Source organism: Pleuronectes platessa, chromosome 1 (assembly GCF_947347685.1).
Source record: "Pleuronectes platessa chromosome 1, fPlePla1.1, whole genome shotgun sequence".
Taxonomy (NCBI): Eukaryota; Metazoa; Chordata; class Actinopteri; order Pleuronectiformes; family Pleuronectidae; genus Pleuronectes; species Pleuronectes platessa.
In genome coordinates this window covers 33,494,025-33,506,526 of record NC_070626.1, presented here as the reverse complement: position 1 = coordinate 33,506,526, position 12,502 = coordinate 33,494,025, and the positions used below count along the sequence as shown (strand labels likewise).

At 47.2% G+C, this 12,502-nt stretch overlaps 2 protein-coding genes across 4 annotated transcripts; both read right to left on the bottom strand.

The window, feature by feature from the left end:
• Nucleotides 1-832: 832 nt before the first annotated feature.
• Nucleotides 833-1,480, bottom strand: LOC128437359 (uncharacterized; the record flags this gene model as incomplete). The annotated part of the gene is made up of 2 exons (XM_053419514.1): nt 833-975; nt 1,405-1,480. Coding segments are annotated over 2 exons (219 nt in total), but the record flags the coding sequence as incomplete, so codon positions are not given.
• A 6,800-nt stretch (nt 1,481-8,280) lies between these two features.
• On the bottom strand, nt 8,281-12,487 carry cdkn2aip (CDKN2A interacting protein). 3 transcript variants are annotated; one of them, XM_053420516.1, is made up of 4 exons: nt 12,200-12,487; nt 11,248-11,516; nt 11,049-11,164; nt 8,281-9,953 (listed from the first exon to the last, which is right to left on the bottom strand). In XM_053420516.1, exons 2-4 carry the CDS (start codon nt 11,493-11,495, stop codon nt 9,376-9,378), a joined length of 942 nt encoding a protein of 313 aa, XP_053276491.1. In that variant the 5' UTR covers nt 11,496-11,516; nt 12,200-12,487; the 3' UTR covers nt 8,281-9,375. The 3 variants fall into 3 exon arrangements, with proteins under 3 accessions (XP_053276491.1, XP_053276481.1, XP_053276498.1); XM_053420506.1 differs by having other exon boundaries at nt 11,248-11,497; XM_053420523.1 differs by lacking the exon at nt 12,200-12,487 and adding an exon at nt 11,822-12,193 and having other exon boundaries at nt 11,248-11,497.
• Nucleotides 12,488-12,502: the final 15 nt, after the last annotated feature.

Below are 12,502 nucleotides of genomic sequence, written 5' to 3'. Positions count from 1 at the left end.
GGGGAAGTAGGAGGGGAAGTAGGGGAGGAAGAAGGTGAGGAGGTAGGGGAGGAAGAAGGTGAGGAGGTAGGAGAGAAGTAGGAGGGGAAGAAGGTGAGGAGGTAGGAGGGGAAGTAGGGGAGGAAGTAGGGGAGGAAGAAGGTGAGGAGGTAGGAGGAAAGTAGGAGGGGAAGAAGGTGAGGAGGTAGGAGGGGAAGTAGGAGGGGAAGTAGGTGAGGAGGTAGGAGGGGAAGTAGGTGAGGAGGTAGGAGGGGTAATAGGTGAGGAGGTAGAAGGGGAAGTAGGAGGTGAAGTAGGTGAGGAGGTAGGAGGGGAAGTAGGAGGGGAAGTAGGTGAGGAGGTAGGAGGGGAAGTAGGTGATGAGATAGGAGGGGAAGTAGGGGAGGAAGAAGGTGAGGAGGTAGGGGAGGAAGAAGGTGAGGAGGTAGGAGAGAAGTAGGAGGGGAAGAAGGTGAGGAGGTAGGAGGGGAAGTAGGAGGTGAAGTAGGTGAGGAGGTAGGAGGGGAAGTAGGAGGGGAAGTAGGTGAGGAGGTAGGAGGGGAAGTAGGTGATGAGATAGGAGGGGAAGTAGGAGGGGAAGTAGGGGAGGAAGAAGGTGAGGAGGTAGGGGAGGAAGAAGGTGAGGAGGTAGGAGGGAAGTAGGAGGGGAAGAAGGTGAGGAGGTAGGAGGGGAAGTAGGTGAGGAGGTAGGAGGGGAAGTAGGTGAGGAGGTAGGAGGGGTAGTAGGTGAGGAGGTAGAAGGGGAAGTAGGAGGTGAAGTAGGTGAGGAGGTAGGAGGGGAAGTAGGAGGGGAAGTAGGAGGGGAAGTAGGTGATGAGATAGGAGGGGAAGTGGGTGAGGAGGTAGGAGGGGAAGTAGGAGGAGACGAAGGTGAGGAGGTAGGAGGGGAAGTAGGAGGCGAAGTAGGTGAGGAGGTAGGAGGGGAAGTAGGTGATGAGATAGGAGGGGAAGTAGTTGAGGAGGTAGGAGGGGAAGTAGGAGGGGAAGAAGGTGAGGAGGTAGGAGGGAAAGTAGGAGGGGAAGTAGGGGAGGACGAAGGTGAGGAGGTAGGAGGGGAAGTAGGAGGGGAAGTAGGGGAGGAAGAAGGTGAGGAGGTAGGAGGGGAAGTAGGTGAGGAGGTAGGAGGGGAAGTAGTTGAGGAGGTAGGAGGGGAAGTAGGAGGGGAAGTATTTGAGTAGGTAAGAGGGGAAGTAGGAGGGGATGTAGGTGAAGAGGTAGGAGGGGAGGTAGGAGGGTGAGTAGGAGGGGAAGTAGGTGATGAGATAGGAGGGGAAGTAGTTGAGGAGGTAGGAGGGGAAGTAGTTGAGGAGGTAGGAGGGGAAGTGGGTGAGGAGGTAGGAGGGGAAGTAGGAGGGGAAGTAGGTGAGGAAGTAGGAGGGGAAGTAGGTGGGGAGGTAGGAGGGGAAGTAGGAGGGGAAGTAGGTGATGAGATAGGAGGGGAAGTAGTTGAGGAGGTAGGAGGGGAAGTAGGAGGGGAAGTAGTTGAGGAGGTAGGAGGGGAACTAGGTGAGGAGGTAGGAGGGGAAGTAGGAGGGGAAGTAGGTGAGGAAGTAGGAGGGGAAGTAGGTGGGGAGGTAGGAGGGGAAGTAGGAGGGGAAGTAGGTGATGAGATAGGAGAGGAAGTAGTTGAGGAGGTAGGAGGGGAAGTAGGAGGGGAAGTAGTTGAGGAGGTAGGAGGGGAACTAGGTGAGGAGGTAGGAGGGGAAGTAGGTGAGGAGGTAGGAGGGGAAGTAGGAGGGGAAGTAGGAGGTGAAGTAGTTGATGAGATAGGAGGGGAAGTAGTTGAGGAGGTAGGAGGAGACGAAGGTGAGGAGGTAGGAGGGGAAGTAGGAGGCGAAGTAGGTGAGGAGGTAGGAGGGGAAGTAGGTGATGAGATAGGAGGGGAAGTAGTTGAGGAGGTAGGAGGGGAAGTAGGAGGGGAAGAAGGTGAGGAGGTAGGAGGGAAAGTAGGAGGGGAAGTAGGGGAGGACGAAGGTGAGGAGGTAGGAGGGGAAGTAGGAGGGGAAGTAGGGGAGGAAGAAGGTGAGGAGGTAGGAGGGGAAGTAGGTGAGGAGGTAGGAGGGGAAGTAGTTGAGGAGGTAGGAGGGGAAGTAGGAGGGGAAGTATTTGAGTAGGTAAGAGGGGAAGTAGGAGGGGATGTAGGTGAAGAGGTAGGAGGGGAGGTAGGAGGGTGAGTAGGAGGGGAAGTAGGTGATGAGATAGGAGGGGAAGTAGTTGAGGAGGTAGGAGGGGAAGTAGTTGAGGAGGTAGGAGGGGAAGTGGGTGAGGAGGTAGGAGGGGAAGTAGGAGGGGAAGTAGGTGAGGAAGTAGGAGGGGAAGTAGGTGGGGAGGTAGGAGGGGAAGTAGGAGGGGAAGTAGGTGATGAGATAGGAGGGGAAGTAGTTGAGGAGGTAGGAGGGGAAGTAGGAGGGGAAGTAGTTGAGGAGGTAGGAGGGGAACTAGGTGAGGAGGTAGGAGGGGAAGTAGGAGGGGAAGTAGGAGGGGAAGTAGGTGAGGAAGTAGGAGGGGAAGTAGGTGGGGAGGTAGGAGGGGAAGTAGGAGGGGAAGTAGGTGATGAGATAGGAGAGGAAGTAGTTGAGGAGGTAGGAGGGGAAGTAGGAGGGGAAGTAGTTGAGGAGGTAGGAGGGGAACTAGGTGAGGAGGTAGGAGGGGAAGTAGGTGAGGAGGTAGGAGGGGAAGTAGGAGGGGAAGTAGGAGGTGAAGTAGTTGATGAGATAGGAGGGGAAGTAGTTGAGGAGGTAGGAGGGGAAGTAGGTGAGGAGGCAGGAGGGGAAGTAGGTGAGGAGGTAGGAGGGGAAGTAGTTGATGAGATAGGAGGGGAAGTAGTTGAGGAGGTAGGAGGGGAAGTAGGTGAGGAGGTAGGAGGGGAAGTAGAGGAGGAAGAAGGTGAGGAGGTAGGAGGGGAAGTAGGGGGGAAGTAGAAGAGGGAGAAGGTGAGGAGGTAGCAGGGGAAGTAGGTGAGGAAGTAGGAGGGGAAGAGGGTGAGGAGGTAGGAGGGGAAGTAGGAGGGGAAGTAGGTGAGGGGGTAGGAGGGGAAGTAGGAGGGGAAGTAGTTGATGAGATAGGAGGGGAAGTAGTTGAGGAGGTAGGAGGGGAAGTAGGTGAGGAGGCAGGAGGGGAAGTAGCAGGGGAAGTAGTTGATGAGATAGGAGGGGAAGTAGTTGAGGAGGTAGGAGGGGAAGTAGGTGAGGAGGTAGGAGGGGAAGTAGAGGAGGAAGAAGGTGAGGAGGTAGGAGGGGAAGTAGGAGGGGAAGTAGAAGAGGGAGAAGGTGAGGAGGTAGCAGGGGAAGTAGGTGAGGAAGTAGGAGGGGAAGTAGGAGGGGAAGAGGGTGAGGAGGTAGGAGGTGATTTTCTATTTTGGTTATTTGTTAATACACTCCTGATCAAAATCTTAAGACCAGTTAAAAAATTGCATGAATTAGCATTTTGCACTGTTGGATCTTAGGAAGGTTTCAAAATGCAAAAAGAAGAAATGGGAACAAGAGACCAAAAGTTGTGAGCTGGCAATTTATTGAAAACAACAATTTAACTGAAGTAGGCTGTTCATCAGCTGATCAAAAGTTTAAGACCACAGCTCAAAAAAAAAAAAAAACTCCTAAAACAGAAATTAAAGTGTCAAAAACTGACTCAGTAATGAGTAGCTCCACCATTATTGTTGATCACTTCAAAAATTCGTTTTGGCATGCTTGATGCAAGTGTTTCCAGAAGGCTAGTGCGAATGTTGCTCCAAGTGGTGAAGATGGCTTCACGAAGGGAATCCACTGTCTGGAACTGAAGTCCATTTCTGTAAACTTCCCTTGCCATCCATCCCCAAATGTTCTCCATTGGATTAAGATCAGGGGAACACGCAGGATGGTCCAAAAGAGTGATGTTATTCTCCTGGAACAAAGTCTTGGTCAGACGGGCCTTGTGAATTGGAGCGTTGTCCTGCTGAAGAACCCAGTCATTACCACACAGACCAGGGCCCTCAGTCAGGAGGGAGGCCCGCTGCAACATCTCCACATAGCCAGCTGCTGTTTGACGCCCCTGCACCACCTGGAGCTCCATCGTTCCATTGAAGGAAAAAGCACCCAGATCATGATGAAGCCCCCTCCACTGGGCCGCGTAGGAAACATCTCAGGTGGCTTCTCCTTGTCATGCCAGTGATGTTGGAAGCCATCAGGACCATCAAGGTTACATTTGTTCTCGTCAAAGAATAAAACTTTCTTCCACCTTTGAATGTCCCATGTTTGCTGCTCCCTTGCAAAGTCTAAAGGAGACATGGCCTTTGAAGAGGTTTCTTGTTTTTGAAGCTCTTCCTTCACAGATGCCGTCTGATGGTTACTGGGCTGCAGTCAGAACCAGTAATGGTCTTAATGTGGGACGAGGATCGTCCCGTGTCTTGACAGACAGCCATTCGGATCCTCCGGCTCAGATCCAGTGAGATTTCTTTGGGTCTACCACTTGATTTTTTTGTTCCATAACCCTGAGGATCTTTTAAGAAATGCAAAATGACTGTCATACTGCGTCCAGCCTCAGCAGCGATGGCACGTTGTGAGAGGCCTTGTTTCTGCAGTTCAACAATCCTACCACCTTCAAAGACAGGAGCTGTTTTGCCTTTGCCATCAAGAGATCTTCACAGTGTGATTACTTGACAGGAAATGACATGGAATCCACATTTTTGCACAGATTTTGGCTTTTAAAGGCTGTGGTCTTAAACTTTTGATCAGCTGATGAACAGCCTACTTCAGTTAAATTGTTGTTTTCAATAAATTGCCTGCTCACAACTTTTGGGCTCTTGTTCAAATTTCTTCTTTTTGCATTTTGAATCTCTACTTAGAACCTTCCTAAGATCCAACAGTGCAAAATGCAAATTCATGCAATTTTTTAACTGGTCTTAAGATTTTGATGTAAAAACTTCAAATCCTGTGATTTTTACGGTTTTACTTGGATGTGGATACACACGGGTTCAGAAAATCTCTCTTCATGAAAGTCTGGACGTTCGTCGCTGTCAGACTCAATTCGTCTGTTTCCATCTTCTCCAGACAGCGAGGACATCTTATTGATTCTTCTGGGAATTACCCAGAGACACATTCACACAGAGAGACAGTTCCAACCTGCAGCAGAGAAATTAGGGTTTGTGTGATAATTAGACTGAGAGAATTCAAACGAGGCTCAGAGAGACGGATGAGACAGAGCAGGACATCGACCCTGTGGACTAGAATCAGTTTATAGATCAACACAGGCTCCATGAGGAGGATAACACTGGTTTCAATGTGTCTGTTGATCTGTAGAGAAGAGTTCACACCACAAGTCAACATTTAACTTGTCAAACTCAAAAGAATGAAACTTAAGAAGTCTCTGAGAGCAACAGACGTCTGTGGAGATGGAAGATCAGAGTACAACACTACTAATAATGATAATTCTACTACTACTACTACTAATAATAATATTAATAATGATAATAATAGTAGTAGTAGTCGTGGCATTAATAAATAAATGTGTCAGTCTGCTGGGATTTCTCTGATGAACCTTGTTCACCAACAGTTATAAGTTTCATCTCTACTTTGTGCAATCATTTTCCTGCACTGTGAATATTTTCGATCATTGTTGATTATTTTTTAAATTAAATAAACTTTAATAAAAACACGACTGAATTACCTGTAGGACTAAGATGTAAATCTGTCTCTGATTGGCTGTTTCCTCTCTGATCATACTTGTGATGAATAATACGATCACGTGTTCTTTTATTCAAAGAGACATGTGACTTTAAATAAAGAGGAGGAGCTGCTCTGAGCGTTTCCATCTGAGATGTTGGATAAACTCGGATGCGAAGGATTCAAACTCCACGTGTTCAGCTGCAGCCACAGTTTATTTCCAGCTGGTCTCAGATCAGATTGAGCACTGAAGTGAGAAATCCCAGAGCAGCCATGTGGATGAAGAGTCCGCTCGACTGCTGAGGCCGAAGACGTCTGACTGACACAAACAAGAGCTTCTTATTTCCAGCTGTGTGGATCTGAACATCTGTAATGAGGGCGTAGTCACTGTGAACTCATTTCACTCTGTTCAGTCTCTTCAGCTGATGAAGGATTCTTTATTAAAGCTCTGTGTTCGGCTCAGTCCTGTTCACCTTCCATGAGGAGACGTTACCAGGAACCTGCTCTGTGGACGACTCCCAGTTAAACTCCCAGTTAAACTCCCAGTTAAACCAGAACAATGTCGTCAATGACTAAACGTGTCAAGGACATAAAACCTGGATGAGCTGTAAAGTTAAACTCAGATAAAACACAGGTTCTAATACTTAGACGCCTCAGAGACACATTATGTAATGATGAAGCTGCACTAGATGACATCATCTTTGCTTCCAGTGAAACATCAGGACCTTGGGAGTGATCTTTGATCCTGATTTGTCCTTTGATTCTCACTTAAAACACATTTCTAGGACCGACTTCTTTCACTTGCGTAACATCTCAAACATCAGACATGTCCTCTCCATTTATCCGACTCCAGCAGGAAGTCTTTAAAGATGCTGCAGTGCGTGTCCTCACAAGAACCAGGACAGAGACCACATGTCTCCTGTGTGAGCTTCACTCCACTGACTTCCTGTTACATTGAGAATTTAAAATCCTCCTCCTCACCTACATTAATAACATGTCAGCATCAAACCTTAAAGAAATCATAGTACCTTATCACCACTAGAGCCCTGAGCTCCCAGAATTCAGACTGTTGTCCCTGAAGTCTCTAGAGGAGGAGGAGGAGGAGCCAGATCTTCAGCATCAGGCTCCTCTCCTGTGGAATCATCTCAGCTTCAGTTCTGGAGGCAGACTCTATCTGTACGTTGGGATTCAAACCTTCCTTTGGGACCAAGTTACAGTTCGAGCTGGTCCAGGTTCCTGTTGGAACTTAGTTCTGCTGCTGAAGGTCTAGAATGTCGGGGGTCACATGACACATGGAGCTTCTCTTTCTTCTTCATACACAACTTGTCTCTTCACATCTTCTACCATCAGGACCTCCTCAGTTCATCTGCTCCGTCATCTCCATCAGACTTTATGTATAAACACTTTAAACATGAAGTTACAAACTGGTTCTTCTCATGTAGTGAATCCTGTTGTTGTGTTGTTGTGTTGTTGTGTTCAGTTCCATCAGCATGTGTGTGTCCTGGGAGAGGATCCTCACGTGGGACTTTATCCACTGATCACTAAGTTTCTGTTTGACTCGTGTTGAGTTAAGAACAGGAAGTTGATCCTTGTTAACATCTCTGAGACAAACTGGGAAAATGAGACAGATGTCATGTGACTGATGATACTCTATAAATAATTTGAAATGAAATTCGATCATGTCGTGTTTACAGTCGAGCTGTTTTCTGCAGATCTCGAAACCATCAAGTATAAATAAAGATCAACGACATGAAGGCTCCCAAAAAGTGAAGCCAAAACATCTCCATCGCCCCCTGGTGTCTGGGTGCTACACAGATCATACACCTCCTCCATGTTAGCAGATGGGACATGGACCAAACTAACAAATCAAAGTAGACGTTAAATAAATGTTTGTCAGTTTCTGATCAGTTTGGTTTGAATCAGTTATTTGATGATATAAAAACAGGCGGATACGTGATGATTGACAGCTGAGACTGACTCCTGATTGGCTGAGTGTTTGTATCCAGGTTAATTAAGCTTCTGTTGAGGGCAGTAAGAGGAAGTGGAGACGCATCATCTTTACTTACAGTTTATTATGGAAATTCTGAATCTAGATAGGTTTAATGAAAGAAGTTACATGTATGTAGAGGAATGTATGAACAGATGTGTTTTCTGTTCACTTAACTCTGAGTGCACAGAGGGTTTCTCATAGAACTTAGATGTGTATTGCTTCTAGACTCCTAGCTGTCGCTAATCAAAGGTTTCCCAGCGGGGTCATTCCAGGAGAGGGAGCAGATGGGCTTCAGGTGATGCTGGTCAGAGACCTGGGAGTTGAGAGAAAGATCCTTCTCCCCAAGAGTCTCTCAAAGCGTCTGAGCAGAGGCCACAGGTCATTGTCTCGTAGACTTCAGAGAAGACCCCTTGGACATAGAGACAGAATGTCTGATCAAGACACCGAGAGAGCTGATTGGATAAGCTTGTGAAGGGAGGAGCTTGTTGGGTATAAATGAATTGTTTTCCTGAGCTCGGGGCCGTTGTGTTAAATCTGTCACATTGATTTAACCTTTGAGCCACTTCCGCTGATGTTTGATTTAACACCAGAAAGATACTTGTATTGCTGTGTCCTTGTGACATTTCTAGTACAGAAACCAAGACTTTTGCTTCATTTGCTTAAATTATGTTTATTTAAAAAACATATAGAAACAGGAGCATTGGTGTAAACACACAGAAACAGTGTCGATACTTCACACTTCATTAAAACCAGGACAGGAAATGAAGAACAAACTAATCACAGCAGCACTTCACAACAGTACAGGCTGGATCCACTGTGATCGTTCTCTTTTTGAATTCATAGATGCATTTCAATAAATGCACACAGTGTGATGGGAACTGTAGTTGATCACGTTTTAGAGAAGAACATGAAAACTGCACAAACTAAAACAAACGAGTGTGTAGCATGTTTTCAATCAGCTGATTCAAACTGAACTCCTTTCAATCCGTTTATTTCAACTTCTAATTCTTATCCTCACAGTCCAGTTCTGCCCTAAAGAAAATCAAAAGGGGATTATTTTGTATCTTGATGCCAGAATCTGAACCGGAGGAATGTCAGAACTGTAAACAAACTATTAAAAACTGTTATTTGTTAACAGGACTTTTCCCCGTTGCTCTGTGAGCGAGCGGAGGAACTCTGAACAAACTGAATCCATCAACAACAGTTTGGAGAATAAAAGAAAAACTCACGAAATCCTCAGAACCAATAAGAACTGCAATGAAATATAGATTTATATATACATACCGTACACCTGCTACTTTATACAAGGTACTGTCATTCTAGAAGCACTGGGACAGAAATCAAATCAATGTAATGCAACATGTTCTCCTGTGATATTAAGGTGGAGTTTCAAGCTGCCGTTATTCTAACTCCCAAACTGGCAGTTGAGCTTTTTCCCAGTGTCTGTTTGACTAGAACCTGATGGCACACCAGTCCTTCCACAGTCAGTGAAACCTCGTCCAACTGAAAGAGGTTGAAATGAAGTAAGTTCAGTGTAACATTGTTCTTTGCGGATTTAAAAGTTTTATTGTTGTTTGTCAAAGTATATTGAGACCACAGTGAAGTGTGATCGTTGATGCTCTGTTACTGTAAGACTCTGTGTAACAGTCTGGTCCCAACACATCGTGAAATCCTTCAGTAGCTTCAGTAAAGAAACGCCCCTTGTTAATTCTCCACCTGGGATCACAGCCAATGTGAGTGTGTCTGTCTCTATGAAGACGCTCCGTCCAGCTGCTCGTCCTCAAAGGGGAAGCTGAGAGCCGGAGGAAAGCCCTGACTCCGAGGCTGCTCGTCAAACAACATCAAATCCTCCACATCTTTCCCTTTGTATCTCCGCCTGCAGATCTTTACTGTCACTTTCCGTCCCTGGAAGACTTTGAGAGCTTCTTTGGAAGCCATGGCCTTGGCAGCGGCCTCGTCGCGCCCGTACCCTGTTCCCATGTAGACGGACTGACAGCGGATCTCACACACGTGGCCTTCCTTCTGTGTCTGCGCTGCCGGGAGGCCTGTGATGTCCTTCAACGGCACAAAGACGCAGGTCACGGTCTCTTTACACGACTCCACGCAGCTCTGAAGGATTTCAAAATGGTCCTGGTTGGGGCCGAAGCCCCCCGCCGACACCAGCTTCCACGCCACGGCCTTGTAGAGGCGGTTGAAGAAGGGCTGGTGCTCGGCTGGGGCGTGTGGAGCAGGTCCTGCTTTCTGACTCACCGGCCACGCTGCGCCCCGACCGTCCAGCTCATTAGTTCCACATTTGGCTCTTTTCACGCAGCCGTCAGCGTCGCCCTCTGCAAATGATGTCACAACACACAGGACAGTGTTGACTGCACAAAGAAACAGCCGCTAATGAGGAACCCCAGCGTCTGGAGTGGGTGTGCGAAGAAAAGAAAAACCAGCACACAATTGCAGTGACACATGCAGCAGTGGAGAAAAGCACAGAAACATGTCGTGGTCCATAACAAGCCACAGTTTGCTGCCCCCCCCCCCCCCCCCCAGCAGTCACAGGTCTTATAAAAGGACATTTATGGTGAAAACAACACGAATGGTTTAACTCTTAATTCAGATCATTTCCTGGAGATGAAAAACAGATCATGTGTGAATAATAAATCCAAGAGGTTAGAGAGTGACTCAGTTTGAACAGTAACAGTGACACAGGGTTTCTGCAGGTTTCCACTAGTTAGTTTCAGACTCTTTCACAGATTAATAAAGGAAATTGAAGAGCCATGTAATGTACGATGGATAAGAAGGAATGTATTTAATCACGGACACAGCAGAGAGTAGAGAATAACCCTGGAGACACGACTTTGTCTCAGACTACAAACAGGGATCAGTCCTCGCCACAGACCAGCTGAGTGACCTGAGATCAGTTCTGAACGAGTTTGTAGACGATCAGTTCCAATGAATGTCTCCGAAATCGAGACCTTCTGTAATCTGCCCCATTCACATAGTAACAACAACACCACTTTGAAACCAGAGGGATCTAGAGCAGCAGCACAATGTTCACGTAGCCACTGATTAAAGTACGAGTCGGGAAAGAACTGGAACAGAAGGTTCTGGATCTGGATCCGGGGTGGATACAGATATTGGTTCTACTTTCTTTGACATCGTGTGATAGAACAATTTTCAACATTGATTTCCCGGGAAATGGTTCAAGAATCTTAATGAAAAGAAAGAGTGTGATTCCTGGAGCTGGAGGATTTAAATGCAGTTTTATGATGATGAGTGAAATACACGTTTTTTCTGTATTTCAAACAAAGTAAGAAATATTTGAAATATTATTTCAATAAAATCACACAGTTGGTGGTTTTAGATTTCATTTCCACCTGAGCTGTCTCTGATGAACTTAGAATTCACAGTGAATACAGTGATGTGCACTTCATTACCACTTCTCTTCCCTCTGGCCGTGGACTGGTCTTTGGTGCTCCTGCGAACTGGAGGATCTTCTACAACTATCCCCTCGCCCATCTCCTTGATCTTGTCCATCACAGCCGGTGGATAACTGAGGGATGAAAGGAGCAGAAGGAGAGTCACTCTTCGTGGTCGCCTGCTCGAGCTCGTGGTCCTGCCGGCGGTGCTCCCTACCTGCAGCCGAGGAAAACGTGGTTGGCCCAGACGGTGGAGAGAGAGAGCAGCCGGTCCAGACTGCTGCTGGGGAGCCCGGGCTCCACCGTGGGGAACGCCTCCATGTTCCTCAGGAGGAACTCCCTCCGGGCGACCCACTGCTTGTTGCTCTCACAGTAAGTCCTGAGAGTCTCCACCCACTGGGCCACCTCTGGGTTCTGACCCAGGTAGTCTGACACCGTGTCCTCTCCGCTCCTCTCCCCCTCCATCTCTGCAAACACACACAGCGGCTGTGAGAGCGACACACACAATGACCACAGATCATCACTACAAGAAGACAGGGATGAGAGTCTGTGAGTCTGTGTGAGTCTGTGTGTGTCTCTGTGTAGATGACTGTCTGTGTGGAGGTGAGTGTCTGTGTGAGTCTCTGTGTGTCTCTGTGTATGGAGGAGTGCATATATCTGTAAATTGTGTGTCTGTGTCTCTCTCTGTGTATCTGTGTCTCGGGTCTGTTTGTGGAGTTGTGTTTCCATGTAAAAGTGTGTGTCTCTGTGTCTCTCTGTGTGAGTGTGTGTCTGTGTGTATCAATAATCACCTTCCTCTCCGTCTGTCTTCAGTTGTCTGTGTCTCTGTGTGTGTCTCTGTGTGTGTCTCTGTGTGTGTGTCTGTGTGTGTCTCTGTGGATCTGAGTGTTTTAAACCCAGTAGCTGCTGATGAACCCTGACTCACACAGCACAGATGTGTTAGCTTGTTGTTAGCTGGCTGTTAGCCTGCTGTGTTTGGGTTAACTAGTTTAGCTAACTAGTTTCCACAGAGACTTTAACTAACGGTAAGTTAGAGTTAGCTGGTGAACATTAGCTCAACCGGAGACTAATAACAACAACCTCCACTCCGCAGCTTCACACTAATCACATTAATGACGTACTAATCAGATGAATGTGTGTGACGCAGCACGTTTAATGAAGCAACTCACCAGACTGTGATGCGATGTGTTGTTAGCAGCTAGCAGCTAGCTACATGACCCGATGATGACGAAACACTGACTCTTTACCGAGGAACTACGTTTCCCAGAAGCCCCGTGCTCGCTGCACGCTGCCTTCAAGCGGGGCTTTGCTTTATTAAAGCCTCATAGATATGATATCTTAGAATAATACAATAATAAGATATGATTCTAAACTAGTGACGCTTTAGATTAAAGTGAGAATCCACAGAGAGCAGCTTCAAGCTAAGAGCTAGCCTCCAGGCCGCGCATCTACATCCCGTGATGCTTTGCGTA